This window comes from Microcaecilia unicolor, chromosome 12 (genome assembly GCF_901765095.1).
Source record: "Microcaecilia unicolor chromosome 12, aMicUni1.1, whole genome shotgun sequence".
Taxonomy (NCBI): Eukaryota; Metazoa; Chordata; class Amphibia; order Gymnophiona; family Siphonopidae; genus Microcaecilia; species Microcaecilia unicolor.
The window spans coordinates 68,527,460-68,549,462 of record NC_044042.1 but is presented as its reverse complement, the minus strand read 5'-3'; the positions used below and the strand labels follow the sequence as shown (position 1 = coordinate 68,549,462).

General features: G+C 46.0%; 1 protein-coding gene across 3 annotated transcripts in view; it reads left to right on the top strand.

Annotated features, from left to right (window-relative positions):
• The window catches only part of FBXO47 (F-box protein 47), a 250,634-nt gene that overhangs the window by 6,000 nt on the left and 222,631 nt on the right, over positions 1 to 22,003 (top strand). For all 3 annotated transcript variants that reach the window (XM_030221122.1, XM_030221121.1, XM_030221124.1), the window contains exon 2: positions 15,238 to 15,450. In XM_030221122.1, coding sequence (XP_030076982.1) covers positions 15,264 to 15,450 — 187 coding nt within the window. In that variant the 5' untranslated portion in view covers positions 15,238 to 15,263. The remainder of the gene's footprint in view (positions 1 to 15,237; positions 15,451 to 22,003) is intronic.

Below are 22,003 nucleotides of genomic sequence, written 5' to 3'. Positions count from 1 at the left end.
ATGGTTTGAAAATGACCCCCAAAATGTCAGCAATACCAATTACTGAATAAAATAGATATTAGCAGTTGAGCAGGTTTGAGTCAATATTCAAATGCCGTGTTTAGTGTTTATTTTTTTTCAATGCTGTCCTTGGCTTTTAAATCTGTTATGCATATTCAGCATTGCTGTACAACAAATGGAGTCAGCAGCTATACATATGACCACCAGTGGCATTTATAGTGCTGAGAGAGTGAGGGCCAAACTTGGGAATATAGGGCTAGATTCTATATATGGCACCTGAAAAATCTGCATGGAAAAAAATTATGCCTAGGTGCATTCTCTAATTTTATAGAATAGACTTAAATTTCCACGTGGTATATAGAATATGCCGAGCAGCTTGCCACACAACTAAATTTGGTCGCGTCCCTTTGGCCACATTTTATTTGGTGTAAATCCTGATGCCTAAATTTGGCACAGATTGGGTGTATTTTATAATAATGCACATAGATTTTAGAAACACCCATGCTCTGTCCCACCCCTGGCCATGCTCTTTTTCATCTATGCAACTTAGAATTTAGGCGCACCATGTTTTAGAATACTCTTAGGGGGTCTTTTACTAAAGATTAGCTTGAGTTATCTGCAGATGGGCCCATTTTATTCCTTTGGGTCCTGCTGCAGATAACTCGAGCTAATCTTTAGTAAAAGACCCCCTTAGAGCAGGGCCAGTGCTAAGGTTTCTGGCACCCTCCTGCAGCCTATTAGTCGGTGCCCCTACCCATCCAGGGGTGGGATCACTATGGCTGTGCCCCTACAGTAGCCACACCCCAATAACCACACCCCTTTTACCAGCCACAGCATATTTAAACAGGCATCACTGAAAATATTACACCAGTATAGGAGAAGAAAAATAACTTGTGGGGTTTTTTTGTTTTCATTATAAATAATTTCTGTAAGATGTTACAGCTCCAGTATACCCAAAGTGACACAAACCAAATTAGCAAACAGACCAGGAATTAGGAGAACAGCTTTACCAAATCTGAAAAACAATATGCCATCAAAATTGCAGAACCTAACAAACAGATCCTTATTCAGACACTTGGCCTTGCAGTCACACATGCAGAACCGAGATAGCCCCTCTTCAAATTCTTAAAAAAATTAACCTGAAATCCTAAGAAGTTAGACTCTGCATGCAGCACAATACCTGAAAAAACAGAAAGAAACACATTGCTATACATAGCAAATTAAGACAGCAGATGTAAATTCTCAGAGTGGACATATTGCAAACACTAAAATAAAAATAAAATTATTTTTTTCTACCTTTGTTGTCTTGTGACTTTGTTTTTATGGTCATGCTGGTCCCAGTATCTGATTCTGCTGCTCTCTGACTGTCCTTTTAACTCCGTTTCCAGGGCTTCCTTTCCATGTATTTCTTTACTTTCCTCCTTTCTTCATTTCTTGCCCTACATCCATAAGTAAAAAGCTGGGTCCTCTGCAGACTTGACTGGAGGAAGTATAGAGTGGATCCAGTTTCTGCCTATTTTCTCCATCCATGTGAAGTTTTTCTCCTCTCTTCCTTTTCCCTCATCTCATTCCTCTCTCTTCCCTCCCCTCCATCAATATGCATCTCCTTCCTCTCTCTTCTCTTCTCTTCCCTCCCCTCCATCCATATGCATCTCCTTCCTCTCTCTTCCCTCTCCTCCATCCCTGTCCAGCATTTTCCTCTCCCCCCTCCATTCATGTTCATCTCACTTCCTCTTTCTTCTCTCCCCACCATCCATGTCAAGCATTTCTCCTCTGTCCTCTCCCCTCCATCCATGTGCATCTCCTTCCTCTGTCTTCCCTCCCCTCCATCCATCCATGTCCAAAATTTCTTCTCTCTCCCGTCCATCCATGTGTATCTCCTATCTTCCCTCTCCTTCATCCATGACCAGCATTTCTCCTGTAATCTCTCCCCTCCATCCATGTGCATCTGCTTCCTCTGTCTTCTTTCCCCACCATCCATGTCCAGCATTTCTTCTCTCTCCCTTCCCCTCCATCTGTGTGCATCTTCTTCCTCTGTCTTTCCTTCCCCCCATCCCTGTCCAACATTTCTCCTCTCTTCTCTGTCCTCCACTCTATCCATGTCCAGCATTTCTTCTCTATCCCCTCCCCTCCATGTGCATTTCCTTCCTAGCTTCCCTCCCCTCCATCAATGTCCAGAATTTCTTCTGCCCTCCCCTCCATCCGTGTACAGCAACTCTCCTCTCTTCCCTGCCATCCCCTCCATCCATCCATGTCCAGCAACACTCCTCTCTCTTACCCTCCCCTCCATCCATCCATGTCCAGCAACTCTCACCTCCCCTCCCATCCATGTCCAGTGACTCGTTCACCCCCACCTGCCCCCCTTTTCAGCCCCTGAGTTCCGGTTCCAACCCCAGCCCCACCTGCCTGCCCTCTTCTCCCTCAACATCCCCATTTTCATTCCTGCCGCCCTGTGGGGGTTTAAATCTTTTACCTCAGTCACAGCAGCGGCCATGGCGGTGAAAGCAGCAGGCAGGCTCGCCGTCTCTAGCCTTCCCTCTCAGTGTCCTGCCTTCATGGAAAGAGGAAATTACGTCAGAAGAAGGCGGGACACTGAGAGGGAAGGGAAGGCTAGAGACGAGTTGCCTGCTGCTTTCACAGATGCGGCCACTGCCACGGCAACTGAGGTAAAATAAAAGATTTAAACCCCCCAGGGCGGCAGGAACAAAAGGAGGGCTGTCGGGGAGCAGAGGGCGGGCAGGTGGGAACCTAGAGCTGCCTGTAGGTGAGCTCCCGGGCAGCGGTAAGCATGGCTTGTGGCACCCTCCAGAGGTAGGTGCCCCCCTGCCATACCACGCTTACCGAGTTCCGCCGGCCCTGCCTTAGTGAGTTGTGTGCATAAATCTCAGTGCCAATTGGTGCTGATAATTGCTTATTACCATCCAATTAACAGCACTGATTGTTAACCAGTTAAGTGATGCGCATTGTTATAGAATATGTTTCAATTTCTGTGTGGATCTTTGGGCGCCAAATATAGAATCCAGGGGATAATGACAATATGCAGCCGCTGTCTGTATAGATTTGCACTTTAAATTAAGACAGCTTTTTTGCATTCCTGACTTATTTGGTTCACTTGTATCCCACATTTTCCCAGCTTATGCGGGCTCAATGTGGCTAACAAAGTTACTAGAAAATTATATAATACAATGTTAAAATTGTTCCAGAAAAAAGTGACAAATACAAGTACAGAAGCAGCGGAAAAAGAGAATACGGATGGGAATACAGGAGCAACAAAAGGGAAGCAGACAGAAGGGGAAAAAGCGGGAAAACAAACAAAACGGAAAAAAAAGGGGTTTAAAGAGCATTGTGAACTTCAGGGTAGGCTTTACTAAACAAATAAGTTTTTAGTAATTTTTTAAATGTTTGATGATCCGGAGTCTCTTTCAGGAGTCTCGGTAAAGCATTCCAGATTCGCGGGCTGATGAACGAAAAGGAAGAAGCGTAGATCGTCTTGTATTTTAGATTCCTGCAGGAAGGATAGTGCAGATTAAGATAAGTTTGAGATGGCGCCAATGAATTTCTAGGAGGTAAATCAAGCAAATCACACGTAAACTGGTGCTTCTCTGTAAATGATCTTATGAGTTAAGGCGCAGATCTTGAAATCAATACGGTCTTTAATGGGAAGCCAGTGAAGATTCTCATGGAGAGGCTGCGCACTGTTGAAACGAGATTTTCCAAAGAATAGTCTGGCTGCGGTGTTTTGAACCGTCTGAAGCTTCTTCAGAATATAGTGTGTACAACCAGCATAAATTCCACTACAGTAATCGATGTGGCTGAGGACCATGGAATGTATCAGGGTTCGAAATATATCTTTTGGCAGGAGTTGTTTGATGCGTTTAAGCTTCCACAAAGAAAAGAACATTTTTTTCGTAATCTGCTTAACATGACAATCAAGTGACAGATGGTTGTCCAGCGTGACCCCAAGAATTTTCAAACAGTTCAAGATTGGGAGGGTATAATCAGGAGTAACCAAAGCTTTGGGAATAGACTTGGTATGTTGTGAAGAAAAAACAATACATTGAGTTTTATCCTTATTGAGTTTAAATTGAAACGCATTAGCCCAGGATTCCATAATGGAAAAACTGGCTTGGATTGTGCCGGAAATTTCAGAAAGTGTGGACTTAAAAGGGATGGATATGGTTACATCATCCGCCTAAATAAAAGGATAGAGGCCATGTTTGGATAATGCATTAGTGAGAGGAATCAGCATAATGTTGAAGAGCATCGGCGATAGAGGAGAACCTTGTGGAACTCCACAAACGGGTTTCCAAGGTGGTGATATAGTGGAGTTCACTTTGACTTGATAAGACCTAGATCAGTGATGGGCAACCTTTTGAGCTTGGTGTGTTAAAATTCGCCAAAAAACCGAGCATAACTCGGGTGGTGTGTCACTTCGAGAAAAAAACCATAATTTCGCGATATTTATAGTTTAAATAACAAAAATGTATAATTGTAATATATAACTGTATTTAATAAACCAAAAACTAATTATTTAACTTACCTGCTTAGTGACTTCTTTGTTCATCTGTCAGTCGGTTTCTTTTGTTGGTCTTGATATTATTTAACTTGTATGGGGTGCCGTGAACTAAGATAAGTGAGGGGGAGGGGGAATTCTTTAACTAATCTGCCTATTAGTGACTTTTTTGTTGCTGAATTTCATTGGCTAAATCTTCAATTGAAGGTTGGTATTTTGTACACTTCAAGCCCAAGCAAGCGCTACTAACTTCATCTGTCAATCTGTTTCTTTTGTTGGTTTTGATATTATTTAACGCTGAGAATAAAGTTTCACAAAAGTACGTAGAGGGAAAAATTGTGAGTAAAGCCATTGCTATATTTTTCAGGGTGCTAAAAGTGTCTGGTAATCAGTTCCAGGCACTCCAAATTTCCTGTTCGTAGTGGCACTCCTCTTGATTCTCCAAGCGGCACCTTTCCAGATTCTCAAGCTTTGACCTCAAGTCGACAAACACCTGAGCCCAGATGCTGTCTTGAACTTCTACAAGTTGCATCTCCAAATCATCAATTTGCATCCATTGGAAACCATTTAATTCCAAACTACTGTAGACTACTACATCAGGACACTTAATTATTTTCATGGTCTGTTCTAGGCTTCTAAATTGATTAAATCTATCACTGAACTGGTCAAGTAACGAGTCTAAAACATGCTGGTACTTTATATGCAAGGGTTCCATTTCATTTTGTATAGCTGCACTGGCCTTCTCAAAATACTTTGTTACTTGAGGAAAATACTTATAAGTTTTAGTTTCTACATCTCGCTTGAAAATTTTAAGTTTACTTTCAAAAGCTTTTATGTATCAAACATAACGTCAATACTTTTGCCAAAACCTTGTAACTTTAAGTTCAGTTCATTAATATGAACAGAGAGATCTGTAAAAAAACATCAGGGTGTTGACCCACTTATCATCATTGAGCTGAGGAAAGTTTCCCAGATCCTTATCCTCAAGAAATACCTTAATTTCTTCAAAGCACTCCACAAAGCGCTCAAGAACTTTGCCTCGGCTCAACCATCTTACATTATTGTACATCAGCAGTCCACTGTAGGTGGAATCAACCTCCAGTAAAAGTGCAGAAAATTCTCGCTTGTGAAGGGGGCGAGCAGCTATTAAATTAACTAACTATTTTTGTAACAACTGACATTAAGTCGTTTAAGTCGGTGAATCCTGCCTTGGCACATAAAGTCTCCTGATGGATAATACAATGAAAAGGCACAATCGGATGTCCAATAGCTTCCGTAAACAATTTGACAAATCCAACTTTTTTGCCCACCATGTTTGGTGCCCCCGTCTGTCGTCACTGACACAACTTTAGAGATATCAATGCTTAGGTCACGGAATGTTTGTATAACAACCTTACATATTTCGCTTCCTGATTTACTTGTTGGCACTGATACTAACTTTATCAACTCTTCTCTCATTGTGAGACCATCAGAATATTGACCAATAATGGCCAACTGAGCATGTGATGTGACATCAGTAGTTTCATCAAGAGAGATCGAAAAATATTTACAATTACTTATGTCTCTCTTTAATTGATGTTGTACATTTGTGTTCAGTCTCATTATTCGGTCTTTTATGATATTTCTACTGAGTGGTAACTCAGATATTCTCTTAATAATTGCATCTTTATTCTGCATATCATGAAATAGAACTGGTGCACATCTTAGGAGAGTTTCTTTAATAAATTCTCCCTCACTGAGTGCTTTTCCATGCTGAGCTATGGAGTGAGCAATGCTCAAACTTGCAGATGTTAAATTTGTAGAACCTTTTACAAATTTAAGGATGGAATTAGATTGGCTCTTATAAAAGTGTAGCTGCCTGGAAATGTATTCCTTCCTTTCATCCTCACTTTTTTTCAAGAGCTGGGAATGATTAGTTTCAAAATGTCTATTTATATTCCACGTTCTGCTTACTACCGTTTCAGTACATAGAACGCAAAATGATCTGCCATTTTTTTTTCTATAATGCCATACATCTCGGTCCATGTCTCTTGAAAGGGTTGGCTACTGCTACTACCACTTCCTTTACTTAACCTTGTTTTTTTATTTTTTTGGGTTCTCCATCAGGGGGGCAGTGACAGAAGATAAAATTATAGATAGCCTGTTAGCCCTGCAGGCAATTAGGGGTTAACTAGCCTAACTGACCACCTTATGTAAATTAAGATGGCTGCCGCTATTTCTAATGGCGGGAAACGGCACCCATAGCACATGCCCTTGCCTCTCCCATCCTCCCCCTCACCTATCTCAGTAATGACAGTCAATTAGAAATCCACGACACCCCAGAACAGTAGATTGGATGATGGTTGCTGTGGTTATGTGGTTGCTGGTAATGGCGATCACAGGGCCCCCAGAGATGCGGCCCCCACGGCATTCCGCTGCTGTCTGCTCCACCGGCCGGAAGTGAGGTCAAAGATCCCCTAACGGCCGTGCAGGAGCCGGGGCAGAGGGAGCAGCAGGGAGGGAACGAGCAGAGGACTCGGAGGGAGCCAATAGGAACGTGCACGGCACCCCCCCAGCGGGTAAACATGCACCGGGGGGGGGGTGATTTCGCCGGGGGGGGAGGTCGCGCTGCACCTGGGGGGGGGCGCATCGGCGATCCGCCCCGGGTGTCAGCAAGGAACGCCGCTGCTTCTCTGTATGCGGCCACATGCGGCCGCGTGTCATCGAAAATGGCTACGCGTGTCAGTACTGACACGCGTGTCATAGGTTCGCCATCAGGGACCTAGATGATAGGAAACCCTTGAACCAATTTAACACATTGCCACCGATACCGAATTTATCTAATATGCTGAGAAGGATAGTATGGTCAACCATGTCGAATGCACTGGACAAATCAAATTGCAGTAGAAGTATATTTTTGCCCACAGAGATTTCTCTTTTAAAATTGGACAACAGAGAAACCAGAACTGTTTCAGTGCTATGTTGGGTGCGGAAACCTGATTGAGATTCGTGAAGAATATTGAATTTGTTCAAGTAACATGTAAGCTGATTAGTGACCATACTTTCCATTAGTTTTATTAATAGCGGGATAGAAGCAACTGGACGATAGTAATGATATTAGCCTTTTTCTTCGGGTCCTTTGGAATTGGGGTAAGCAGAATACTACCATGATCCTTTGGGAAACGACCTTCCTGTAGCATAAAATTGAGGTGAGACGTGAGATCAGTAATAAAACATGTAGGAGGAGAAGACAATAGGTAATTAGGGCAAATATCTAGTTTACAAAAAGTTTTTGAAAACCTTGTAAGCAGTTGCGCTACAGTCTCTGAAGTCAAGGGCGTGCAGTTGATCCAAATGCGATCTGCAGGGCAATGAACAGATGAGTAATCAAAGGTCATTAAGAAAGTTGCCAAAGTCTGTGGGGAAGAGGCACAGTGATTTGCGCAGGGTTAAAATTTTCTCTTGGAAATATCTTGTGAGCTGATCGGCAGTTGGAAGGTGATATAATTGCAGTAGTGTCAAGAAGTGAGTTTATGAGTTGATAAAGTTTCTTAGGGTCTTTACTAGATTGAGTAATTTGTTTCCTATAATAAAGTCTCTTAGCTTGTTTAATAGCACGTTTATATTTTCATCGCTGTGTTTTCCAAGCAGCAAGCGCAATTTCATTTTTTGATTTGGACCATTCACGTTCATACCTCCTAGTTTGAGTTTTTAATATTTTTAAGTCCTGATTAAACCATGGAGTAGAAGTACGCTTAAAGGAGGTTTTAATTCGCAAAGGGGCCAAGACATCCAGCACTGAACGGCATCTGGAGTCCCATGCCAAAAGAAAATCCACGGAATCCGGGTGAACTAACCAATCAGTATTGTATAACAATTGCCAAAACGATTTAGGGTCAACAACTCCTCTTGAATAGTAGGAAGAGGGTTCTCTTTTTTTTTTTTAACGATATTTTTATTGAAAATTTTTGAATACAAAACAAATCATAGCCATAACACATCATATAGCTTTCCAATGCTTAACTGAACATTGTTTTAGTCGCTCAAACATAAATCCCCATCCCACCCTCCCTCCCTCAGGCACTACGGGGAAGATAGCAGCTCTTCCCTCAGAAGCTCATATGGTTGCCAGATTTTTAGAAACAATGCAACCTGCCCCCTTCTCATAGCTGTTAATTTTGACATCTGATAGATGAAATCCACCTTTTGAGTTATCAACTGTAATGATGGTGTGTTTTTCTGTTTCCAGGCCCGAGCTATTTCAATTTTTGCTGCTACAAAGTATTGCACAGCCAATTTATGCAAGTGGGCCTTCACTCCCGGGGGTCTAAGATGTAGCAGGCAATATTCCACTCGCCCTGGATATTGCACTTTAAGGATTGTATAAACCATGTGTAACACCCGTGCCCAGTACTCCCTCACCTTTGGACAATCCCACCATATATGCATAAATGTCCCTTGTGACCCACACTCTCGCCAACAGTCTGCTGACAGGCTCGGGTATATCCGTTTAAGCCTTACCGGCGTGTAGTACCACCAGTAAAAAATTTTATACCCATTTTCGATTAGTGGTTGTGCGATTGAAGGTTTCAACAAAGATCTAAAGATATACATCCAGTCACCCGAGGGGAAGGTCCTATTCAGCTCCTGCTCCCATCTATGGACATAGTAATCCTGCGGGGTCACCAGCAAGAGCAGTGCCCTGTATATTCTAGTTACGCTTCCTTTCCCCCCTCCCTCTCTAATTGCTCTCTCTAATCCTGTTTCCACCAGATCCAGTTCCTCCCCTGCGCGCCGGCGTAGGAAATTCCTTAAACAGTGGTAGAACACCAGGTCGCGCTCCTCTAGGCCATATTCTTCTTGCAGCTCAGCAAACCCCTTTATCGATCCCTGTTCCCACACCTGCCCCAGTCTATACAGCCCTTTGCGTGCCCAATCTTGGTAGACCTTCTCAGACTCTCCCAGTGGGAACCCCGGAGCTCTACTGATAGCCATTTGTAAGAAGTACTTTCTATCCGGGAACACCCTCCTTCTAACCTGTAACCAGGTTGTCAATAAGTGATTTATGCCCACCGGGACTCTGCGGATTACCGTTCTTATCTCATTCTCCGGGGACCAGAGGATATTTCCCAGATATCGTGTAGCTAGCCAAGTTCTCTCCCAATGTAACCACTTTTTGTTGTTTTCCGGGTACCAATTGGCCAAAACCCGCAACTGTGCTGCTTGATAATAGAGGAGGAAATTTGGGACTCCCATACCTCCCCTGGACGGTGTTTGAAACATCATCGATCTGCGCACCCTCGGTGGTCTCTTCCGCCATATGTATGCAAACACTTTCCTATTCAGCTGTTGGAAAAAGGAGCTCGGGATCGGTATTGGGAGAGCCAAAAATAGATATAATAACTTGGGCAATAACATCATTTTTATGGCATGCACTCTCCCCATCCATGACAGTGTCATGCCTTCCCATCTGTCTAATTCTTCAAACAGTTCCTTCAGCTTTCTGGGGTAGTTCCCCTGGAACATGGTCTCTAACCTATCAGTTACCTGAATGCCTAAATACTGAATAGATTTCTCGGCCCACTTAAAAGGGTACATCCTCTGTAACATCTGGGCCTCCTGTGCTGGTGTTGTAAGGTTAAGTATTTCTGATTTATTGATATTAATTTTAAAACCAGACAATTGCCCATACTGTGTCATGGCCTCTATTACTCGCTTTAAAGACTGTCGCGGATGCGCTAAGGTCAACAGAATATCATCTGCAAAGAGCATAATTTTATGCTCTCGCTTACCCCTTATCACCCCTTTTATTTCCCCGTGCTCACGGATTCTCTTGGCCAATGGTTCGATTGAGAGTGCAAATAATAATGGAGAGATCGCACATCCCTGCCTGGTGCCCCTACCCAAGTCCAAAGGTTTAGAAAGTGAACCATTAATTTTGATCATTGCCATTGGCTTGGTATATAGAAGTCGGAGCCACTTCAAAAACTTGCCTCCTACCCCAATCTGCTTTAGTACTGCGAACAAAAAGGGCCATTCCACTCGGTCAAACGCCTTCTCGGCGTCCACCGAGAGCAGAAGTACCGGTACTTCCTCGTCCCTAACTTGTTGAATAATGTGTAGTAGGCAGCGGGTGTTGTCGAAAGTCTGACGTCCGGCGATAAAGCCCGCCTGGTCCTCATGAACCAAGGAGGGCATCAATCCCTGCAGCCTCTTGGCCAAAATTTTGGTGAAAATCTTATAATCTGTATTTAGTAATGATATCGGTCGGTACGATCCACACTGCACTGGATCTTTCCCCGGCTTTAATATCACGATTATCTCTGCCATTCTCCAGGAGTTCGGAAGTTCCTGAGCTTCATCAAAAGAGGCAATTACCCTTAGCAATAGGGGCGCTATCCACTTGGAGAATAATTTATAGAACCGAATGGGGAATCCGTCTGGTCCCGGGGCTTTATTATTAGGGAGGTCGGCGATTGCCTTCTCTACATCCTCCAAGGTCACAGGATTCGATAGCTCCTCCAGCTCCCCCCTAGACACCCCTGGGAATGCCATCCCCTGCAGATAGTGGGCTACTTCCTCTGGTTCTGCCACCCGTTCCGACTGATACAGTCGTGTATAAAATTCCCAGAACACTTCCTTTATTTTCTCTGTTTGGGTATATTGTTCTCCCGTCTCATTCTTTATGCTCGAGATGGCGTTACGTTGGGCCTGCTTTTTAAGTTTTAGCGCGAGCAACCTACTGGCTCTATTCCCAAATTCAAAGTGTTCTTGTTGTGTTTGTTGTAGTTGCATCGCGATCTCTGCCATTTGTAAGTCATTTATTTGGGCTCTAAGATTATGTAACTCTCCTGCCTTCATACTATCATTCGGGTCTGCTTTATGCGATCTCTCCATTTCTGCCAACTCCCCCCTAAGGGAGGTTTCCCGCTCTACCCTCGTCCTGTCCAGATGTGCCTTAAGGGCTATTAATTGTCCCCGTAAAACTGCTTTAAATCCCTCCCATAGGTTCACCGGATGTACCTCACCCGTATCATTGAACTGGAGATACTCCCCAATATATTTTTCGATTGCAGATACATTCTGTGGATCCAAGAGAATCGCCTCATTCAAGCGCCATTGCCTCCGCTGTTTACCCCCTTCACTTATCTTCATAGTCAGCACCACAGGGGAGTGGTCAGACCAGGTTCTAGGCTCAATAACCACCTCCATCATTTTTTCCCGTAACAGACCATCTCCCAGCCAATAATCTATCCTAGAGTATGTGTTGTACTTATGGGAGAAGTAAGTGTAGTTCCTTTCTGACCCGTGGGATTCTCTCCAGAGGTCTATCAGCCCCCACCGTGCCATCCATCCCTTCAGCGCTGCTCGCTCTCTTTTTGCGTACGTTACTGTTCCCCCCGAATTATCCACCAAGGGGTCTATTGTTAGATTTAAATCCCCACCCACAAGCAGATGGCCCTTGGCAGTTCTCAGCAAAAGCCTCTCTAGCTCCTCCAGGAATGTACCCTGTCCCTCATTGGGTGCATATGCACATACCATAGTATAGTACGTGTTGTACAGGGATACCACCACTATTACGTATCTGCCCGCTTTATCCTTTAGTACTTTATGGACCTCCCAGGGAAGAGAGCCCGAGAAGGCTATAAGCACCCCCTTTGTTTTCTTGTTATCTAAGCTGGATGCTCCATGCATTATGGGGTATCGTCTATGACGCATCAAATGTTCATGATTACGCTTTAGGTGAGTTTCTTGAATAAACAGCACATCTGCTTTTAAGCGTATGACTTCCCTGAAGACCTGTCTACGTTTCTGGGGGGTGTTAAGACCTCTCAAATTAAGTGTTATACATGTGCATACAGTCATAGCTATCTGTTACTGTCTCGCTAGTCAAATCCCCCCCCAGTGCCCTTTCCCTTCCCATCCCTCCCTCCCCCCCCTCCCTACCTTCCCCCTCCTCCAATCATGACATACCCTGTTACCCATACATGGCATGTCCATATAGAGGAAGTCACGTCTATCCTTCAGCAACTTGCTAACAGTCTTAACATAACGCCACACAACTTCAAGTCCTGCATGCAGATCATACTCAGCACAAAATTGCGATTGCTTCTCCCAGCAACTCAATCCAGTCTCATCCCTTGTCTGCAGACTGTGTCAGTTTCTTCTCCGAAATTTGTCTGCGCAGTCTTCCCTGGAAGAGGGTTCTCTTTTGATAGATAAACCCGATTTCAACTAGTGCAATGTGAGATTTAATTTATAGTGATCAGACCAGGGCACCTCAGACCACTTGATATCAGACAAAAAGAAACTCTTGTCATTGAGGAACTTGTAGGATAGGAGGTCCAAGGTGTGACCTTTTATATGCGTTGAATGCATTCTGGGCCAAATAAAACCAGATAGCCGCTGAATATCAGCAATTAACTATAGAGTTATACGGAATGCCCAAGCTTGGCCCTTGCTCTCCCAGTGCTATCTGGATAAGTACCACTGGAAATCCACAGAGAGAGCTCTTCCAAATCAATAAGGAGACTTTTCTTGCCTATTTATTTGTTAAGAAAAGTCTCCTGATTGATTTTGGACTACTTTATGGAACACTGTGGTGAAAAAGAAAATCATATGGAGCTAAGTAGTTTTTTGTATCTCCATTTAGGAAACTGAGCATATCCTATATAATAATTTGCACCTCCGTCTGGATGCCTGGGTTTGTAACACACTTCCCACTGGTCCGCCCTGGGGATGAAGTCAGAGGGCAGACCAATGGGACGTGAGAGGGAAGGGAAGCCAGCACCAGCCAGGGGAGGTGAGTTCCAGCCCCCTCCCCTCCGAGTTCCATGCCCTCCTACCTCCCTCTCCTCCCCTCCAAGTTAGAGGCCCCCTCCCCTTCCAGTTGCAGGGCCCCACTCCCCTTGAAGTTGCAGGACGCCCCACTCCCCTTGAAGTTGCAGGACGCCGCCCTCCCTCCTTCCACTCCCGTCCGAGTTCCATGCCCCCCCCCCCCCTCCGGGTTACACGGTCCTGCGCCTCCCTCCCTCTCTCTCTCTCCCCTCCGACTGCAACCACAACCTGCCCTCCGGCAGCCCCTCGCCTTCCTACTTGCCGGTTGTAATTTAAAAATTCTTACCTCGGGGTCCGGTGTCAGCAGTGAAGGCGAGCGGCGCTTCAGACTCCCTTCCCATCTGTCTCAGCTCTGCCTCTGGTCCCACCCTTCCGCAAACAAGAAATGAAGGAGGAACCAGAGGCAGAGCTGAAACAGAAGGGAAGGCACTTCCGCAAATAGGAAATGAGGAAGGGACCAGAGGCAGAGCTGAAAACAGAAGCGAAGGCAGTCTGAGCGCCGTGCTGTGCCTGCTCGACTTCACTGTTGCCGGCGGACCACAAGGTAAGAAGTTTTAAATAACAGCCGGCACTTACCAAGGCGAGGGGCAGGCGGACACGTCGTGATTCCACTCGGAGGGCAGAGAGAAAGAGGGAGGGAGGCGCGGGGTGTGGAACTCGGACGACGGGGGGGCATGGAACTCAGAAGAGAGGGAGGGAGGGGGTAACAAGTTTTAAATAACAGCCAGCACTTACGACGGCGAGGGGCAGGCAGACACGTCGTGCTTCCACTCAGAGGGCAGACGGAGGGAGGCGCGGGGGTGTGGCACTCGGACGAGGGGGGGGCATGGAACTCGGAGGAGAGGGAGGGATGGGGTCCTGGAACTTCACCGGGAGGGGGGGCCTGGAATTCGAAGGGGAGGGGGGCCTGGAAAGCGGGGGGCATGGAACTCAGAGGGGAAGGGGGCTGGAACTCAGAGGACAGAGAAGGACGGACGCGCAGGGGTGTGGAACTCCAAAGTCCGAGGACAGGGAGGGGGGCCTGGAATTCACATCAGAGGGAGTGAGGGAGGAGGCCAAGCTGCAACTGCGAGGAAAACCTTTCTAGCGCCCGTTTCATTTGTCAGAAACGGGCCTTTTTTACTAGTATTCAAAAATGTATACAAAAAATATACAAAATTGCAGAGCTGGATCGATGATGATTACATTCCCACCCATACCAATGGTTTGGCTTAAGTATAATGTCAATGTGGTGGTAGCATGCGATTCTGACTGATCCAATAACAATCTTCTACTGTTGGCTGTAATATAAGTAATATGACAGGGAGTTGGGTGTTTTGCTACTGATATATGTTTACCCTCTTCTGTTTGAAGTAATCAAGGTGCTGAAGATATTGAGGTTTGCTATAATTTTAGTGACATATTAGAAGTAGCAGTTTGCAGTGTTAGCAGCTAACAGTAGTGACACGTAGCTGTCAGTAGTCACTAATAGACGCCTGATTTAGGAAGGGGATGCGAAGGTTTTATTGATCAATAAAAAGGGTGTGGGGACAAAAATAAGGTTAATTACCCCTGGCATAAAGCATGAGGTGGTTAAGTGATATCAAAATGGTTTGATAAATGCAAAGAAGTTTTGATTTCAGAAAGGTACAGATAACATTTAAATATATAGTCGATTACTGTAAAAAAAAAAACAGCTATATGAATCCCAAGCCACGGCCTGATTCAGGGAACCCACATGATCAAGGTAGTAATGCAAGACTTAAAAGAAGACTGTTGTTCATATATAAATCTGAAATTAACAAGTATAATCATTGGAAAACCCCTAAAATTTGTTCTGCTTGGTAATGCTTTGAACTAATTAGTGAGGCATCAAAACTGTATGCTTCAGCTATGCTTTCCTTTTGTCTCTATATTTATTCATACAGGGCAAATTTATGGGGCAAGCAGGAGGATGACATCCCTTATAAGTACTAGCTTCACTTTGATTCCCAACCTGAAGTACAGGCGTAGTAACCGACGACCCAGCCAGACCCAGCTCTGCAGCAATGTCGACACAGAGTCTCAGCACTTATCAACGCTTGGCTACTTTAAAGAGCTGCCTTTGGAGATCTTTTACATGATCTTAGAATATCTCTCAGGTGAGGCCATTAGAGAAAGGACATCACATTTCATTCAGAAGCCTGCAAGCACTTAAAGGTTGATGAAAAACTTCATAAAAACTTTAAAATCTAGCCAGTAGGGAAGGTACCGGTTTCATTATGCTTAGTTGAAGCTGAATGCATTTTCATTTAATTTGTACTTCTACAATTTCACATGCATGCTTATAAATATTTCTAGTTTCACATGTATGTTTTTAAATTACAGAAAACATGCTAGTGTACGAAAGTGACCACTGCAATCACCAGAGTCACACCAAGATTCAAAAACTAGGTGGTGCCAAAAAAGTGATGCCAAAAATACAATCTTAAACCTTGTTATGATCAGTCAAAACAACTCTTACAGAAAAATTCAACACCTGTTTGTTATTTTTATTATAGAGTTCTTTATGGTAAACTTATCCTAATGGTTAGTGCAGTGACCCGGGAAACTGGATTCAATTCCTACTGCAGTTTCTTGCGACTCTGGCAAGTCACTTAACCCTCCATTGCCCCAGGTACAAAAATAAGTACCTGTATATAATATGTAAATCACATTGATTGTAACCACAGAAAGAAGGTTTGGTTTTTTTTAAATTACATTTGTACCCCGCGCTTTCCCACTCATGGCAGGCTCAATGCGCCTTACATGGGGCAATGGAGGGTTAAGTGACTTGCCCAGAGTCACAAGGAGCTGCCTGTGTCTGAAGTCGGAATTTAACTCAGTTCCCCAGGACCAAAGTCCACCACCCTAACCACTAGGCCACTCCAAATCCCATCCCCTTTCCCCCTTCCCATTTTCACAAAGAAGGAAAGGGGGGGAAGGAAATGGGACTTGATATACTGTCTTTCTGTGGGTTTTGCAACTTCATTCAAAAGCTGTTTACATAGTATATACAGGTACTTATTTGTACCTAGGGCAATGGAGGGTTAAATGACTTTTCCGTAGCATCCCTCCGGACCGGCCCAGGATTGGACTGATGGGTTGTGCATGCCTTCCAGCAGGTTGGGAGACTGAGAAAAAAACTTTGACTCTAGCGAGCCAATAGGAGCCCTGGTCATGTGACCCTAGCCTCTGTATTTTCTCAGTCTCCCAGCAGGTAGGAAGTGAGCCCTTTAGTCTCTCTTTGTTATCTTCAAAATTTTTTATTTTTTCTGTCTGTTCTGAAATTTGGTGGTTATTTTAGTCTGTGCCAGAGGAATTCTTTGGAGGCTTGTTAGCATTTATCTTTTGCCTCAGGGGTGTTATACTCGGGTGTCCCGGGTCCCTCCCCCTTGCTTTCCTCCCCATCTCCCTGCTAAAGATTACAATTTTCAGGGAAGGGCCCCCTTTTGGCAAGCAAAAGGCTGTTGCCTTTGGGAGAGGCAGCCAGGTTTAAAACTTTAAAAAAAAAAGGGGGGGAAAGACCTAAGCAGAGGCAGTGTTTCCCCATACACTTAACGAGCACACAGCTCTGGTGTCTGTTTACTATGGTGTCTGTTTCTGTATCAGCAGCAGTGGTTTAAAAAAAAAAAAGAGAAAGGAACGGAAAGAAAAACTCTGAGAATTTCAGTTGCTCTTCAGGAGTCTCTAAGATCTCTTTTCGCGGGTGTGTAGTTGGCTAAACGCTAATTTTTGTCGATTAGGAGCGTCCTTTCTTTAATAGTTTTTGGCGCGAACCGTTCCGGCGCGTGCACGCGCGTCTCCACGATGTCGGAGAAGTTGAAGCGCTGCGCTGTCTGGCAGCGGCGGGGGGGTTTCGTCCGCCGGTTCTTCCAAATATTGTTCCTCTCCGACTTCGGATCGCCGTCGCGGTCTATTTCTGTGGTACCGGAGGATTCGGGCTCGCGTCAGGACGCCGTTCTCTCGGATTTGGCGCGAACGGCGGCCATTTTGAATCTGGCTACGGAGTCGCCTTTGCGTTCACAGCCTGCAATCTTACCTGCATCAAATGTTGATATTTTTAATTCCTCAGCTCTGGTACAATCTGGGCCCGCTCAGGCAGGGGGTTTTCCTCCTGAGTTTGTGCTCCAGATGTACCAGGCGTTTTTGATGCACATAGGTGATGTAGGGATGGGGGCAGGAGATACTACCAGTCCTGCTCCTCCTCCCTCTGAAATCGAGGGAAGGTGATTTGCACGGGATTTTTTGGGATCAGGAGATGCCCTATTTAGAGGAGGAGGAGGATCTGACGGACAATGCCTGCTATGATCCTGATTTTGCTTCCTCAGATCCTGAGGCTGCTTCTTTTGTCCAGGGGGATGACCCTTCTGTAGCTAGAGTTTTTCACAGAGATGATTTGCAGGAGCTGATTGCTATGGTCTCCTCTACTTTGAATTTTGACGATCTTCCTCCAGTTCCTCAGACCCCTAAGGTAGACTTTTTGATCAAGGGGTCTAGATCCGCAGCTAAAACGTTTCCCATGCATCAGGACACCTGGGATGTCATTAAAGCGCAATGGGAGATCCCAGATGCGGCTTTTCGTCCAACTAGATCTATGTCTCGTCTTTATCAGATTCCAGAAGCAGATAAAGCTATGCTTAAGGTCCCGGTGGTTGATGCAGTGGTGTCAGTGGTTACTAAGCGCAATACGGTGCCCGTGGATGGAGGCACGGCTCTGCGGGATGTTCAGGATAGAAGGCTAGATTATCTGCTTAAGTCAGGTTTTGACATTTCTTCATTGGCAGTACAGGCTGCCATTTGTGGCTGTTTGGTGGCTAGAGCCTGCTTTAGATGGGCCGAGAGAGTCTTGGACAGGACTTCGGATGATCTGCAAGCTATCGATTTGGAGGTAGCTCGAATTGAGACGGGGGCAGCTTTTCTATCTGATACTCTGTATGATCTGCTGCGAGCATCTTCTAAGTCCTTGGCTTTGGGGGTCGCCGCTCACCGGTCTCTGTGGTTGAAGGGTTGGTCGGCAGATGCGGCCTCCAAGTCAAAGTTGAGCAAGTTTCCCTTTAAAGGTTCTTTCTTGTTTGGAGAAGAATTAGATAAGCTGGTTAATTCCTTAGGGGATGCCAAAGTTCCTCGTCTACCGCAGGATAGGCCTCGTCTAGCCAACCGAGGTTCTTTTTCTGGTAGGAGTTCAGTGAGAGGCTTCCGTAGATTTTCAGCTGGTCGCGGTTATCAGCCTCCTAGGACTCGTTTTGGCAATAGGACTCAGTCTTTAGCGCTGCGTAACCCTAGTAGCGCTTTAGAAATGTTAAGTAGTAGTAGTAGTCCTCGCAGAGGAGCAGGGTTTTCCAATCCAGGTTTTCGAGCCCAGAGTCGTCCTTCCCAATGAAGGTGCGAGGGCCTCTCCTCTGGTTCCTGTCGGAGCTCATCTCTCTCAGTTCTATCAGAGGTGGGCCCACATCACTTCGGATCAGTGGGTCCTGGAGGTTATTCGAGACGGTTGTGCAGAGTTTGCAAGGCCTATTTCAGACGCTTTTCTGGTGTCTCCCTGTCGCTCTCCTCTCAAGGCGAGGGCGGTTCGGGACACTCTACGAAGGCTTTTAGATCTGCAGGCTATCTGTCCAGTTCCTCCTGCAGAGTACAGGCTAGGCTGCTATTCCATTTATTTTGTAGTTGCCAAGAAGGAAGACTCTTTTCGTCCTATTTTAGATCTCAAGGTGGTCAATCGAGCTCTCAGGGTCACAAGCTTTCGTATGGAGACTCTTCGCTCAGTCATAGTTGCAGTGCGCCAGGGAGAATACTTGACAGCCTTGGATCTCACAGAGGCCTACTTGCATATTCCTATTCGGCCGGCCCACCACAAGTTTTTGTGCTTTGCGATTCTGGGGCGGCATTACCAGTTTCGCGCCCTGCCTTTCGGTCTTGCGATGGCCCCGCGCATTTTGGCAAGGTCATGGTCGTGGTGGCCACGGCCCTCAGGAAGGAAGGTATTCTCATTCATCCATACCTAGACGACTGGTTAATCAGAGCAAATTCTTATCAGGAGAGTTGCCGAGTCACAGACCAGGTGATGCGGTTCTTACAGTCTCTAGGTTGGGTAATAAATGTACCCAAGAGTCGGTTAGTTCCTTCTCAGTCTCTGGAGTACCTAGGGGCCGTTTTTGATATGGCTCGGGGCTGTGTCTTTCTGCCACAGACCAGGATTGTAAAGCTCTGGTCTCAGATTCAGGACTTACTTCGCCAGCACCGTCCGTCGGTGCGGGATTATCTTCAGGTCCTCGGTTCCATGGCAGCCACGATAGAGGTAGTTCCCTGGGCCAGGCTGCATATGCGTCCTCTTCAGTGGTCCCTTCTGTCCCGGTGGTCCTCTCAGAGGGATTCGATACAGATGCGGCTACCTCTTCGCAACAGGGAGCGCAGCTCTCTGTTCTGGTGGCTGAGGATGAAGAATCTCACTGTAGGAATGCCTTTGGAACCTCCTCGTTGGATACAGTTAACGACGGATGCCAGTCTGCGAGGCTGGGGAGCGCATTGCCTAGGCAAATGGACCCAGGGGCTCTGGTCTAAGCTGGAAGCAGTTCAGTCCATCAACTTTCTAGAGACCAGGGCGATCAGGCTAGCGCTGCAACATTTCAGTTCTCTACTGGCAGGCAAGGCAGTGCGAGTCCTGTCAGACAATGCCTCGGCAGTGGTGTATATCAACCGCCAGGGAGGAACGAGGTGTCGCCTTTTGTGTCGGGAGGCGGAGAGTCTACTAGCCTGGGCGGAAGTTCACCTCTCGTCCATCTCAGCATCGCATGTAGCAGGAGTGGAGAACGTTCAAGCCAATTTTCTCAGTCGTCACACTCTCGACCCGGGAGAATGGGCTCTCATCGATCAGGCGTTTCAGCTGATAGTGGACCGCTGGGGCACTCCAGTTCTGGATCTTTTTGCCACCAGTCTCAACTCAAAGGTCTCTCGATTCTTCAGTCGCCGAAAGGATGCAAGGGCAGAGGGAGTAGACGCTCTCTTACAGCAGTGGCCCTCGGGCCTTCTTTACGCGTTTCCTCCGTGGCCGCTGATAGGTCGTCTCCTGCAGAGGATATAGGAACTCAGAGGACTGGTAGTTCTGGTGGCACCGGACTGGCCTCGACAGCCTTAGTACGCGGATCTGCAACGTCTGTTGGTGGCGTCTCCTCTTCCGCTCCCACTTCACAAGACTTTGCTGGGACAAGGGCCAGTTCCGCATCCAGATCCAGCTCGATTTTGTCTTACGGCTTGGCTCTTGAACGAGCCCGTCTAGCTAAGTGGGGTTTTTCAGCGACAGTGATTTCCACCATGCTTCGGTGTCGGCGGCGTTCCACCTCTTTCAACTATATTCGCACTTGGAGAATTTTTGAGGCCTGGTGTGCGGAGTTTGGTATTCTTCCTTTTCGGGCGTCCGTGGCTCAGATGTTAGATTTCCTGCAGAGAGGTTTTGATAAAGGGCTGTCGCTTTCTTCTCTTAAGGTGCAGGCGGCAGCTTTTTCTTGCTCCTGGGTAAGTCTTTGACTAGTCTTCCCGATGTGGTCCGTTTTTTGAAGGGTGTCAGTCTTCTTCGGCCTCCGGTCAGATCATTTTTCCCATCGTGGGATCTTAACCTGGTTCTTACCACGCTGACAAAACCCCCATTTGAACCTTTGCGATCATGTTCTTTGAAGGATTTGACACTTAAGACAGTGTTTTTGGTGGCTATTGCCTCTGCGCGGCGAGTTTTGGAGTTGCAAGCTTTTTCATGTAGATCTCCATTTCTGGAATTTTCTAAGGAGCGAGTGGTTCTTCGTCCGGTTCCTTCTTTTTTGCCTAAGGTTGTGTCCCGTTTCCATCTGGCCCAGTCAGTTTTTCTTCCTGTTCTGGGGTCGGCCGCAGGGACTCAGGAGCAGAGACAGTTGCATACTCTGGATGTTAGGAGAGTGCTTAAAAGGTATCTCGCTGTTACGGAGGAGTTTCGTCGCACGGACCGTCTTTTTCTTCTGGTGCCCGGTCATCGTAAGGGGTTGTCGGCTTCCAAGCCCACATTGTCTAGGTGGATCAAAGAGATGATAGCGTCAGCCTACCTTTTGGCAGGTAAACCAGTCCCGGACTCTGTTAAAGCTCATTCAACTAGAGGGCAGGCAGCGTCCTGGGCCGAGTGTTCTTTGGTTCCGTCGGTGGAGATCTGTAAGGCAGCGACTTGATCTTCTCTCCATTCCTTTTCTAAACATTACAGGCTTGATGTTCATTGTCGACAGGAGGTGGTCTTTGCGTCGCGGGTACTTTCAGCGGGTTTGCTGGGGTCCCTCCCATAGGACTACTGCTTTGTTATGTCCCATCAGTCCAATCCTGGGCTGGTCCGGAGGGATGCTAAGGAAGGAGAAATTACACCTTACCTGCTAATTTGCTTTTCTTTAATCCCTCCGGACCGGCCCAGGTCCCTCCCTTGGGCTATCTTTCTGTCTGTATTTGGATGTTCAGATTATTTATTTGCAGAGCTGTTTTTTGCTGGTTACATATATGTTTGAAAATATAAATGATATTAAAAAAAAAAAAAGAAAAACAATTAAGTAATCAAATGAAATCATTGCTCTTCTGTTCAGGCCATACCGCTGCCCTGGTAAGGGTACGTGGTGAGCCTTTACAGTTAGGCCATACCGCTGCTCTGGTAAGGGTACGTGGTGAGCCAAT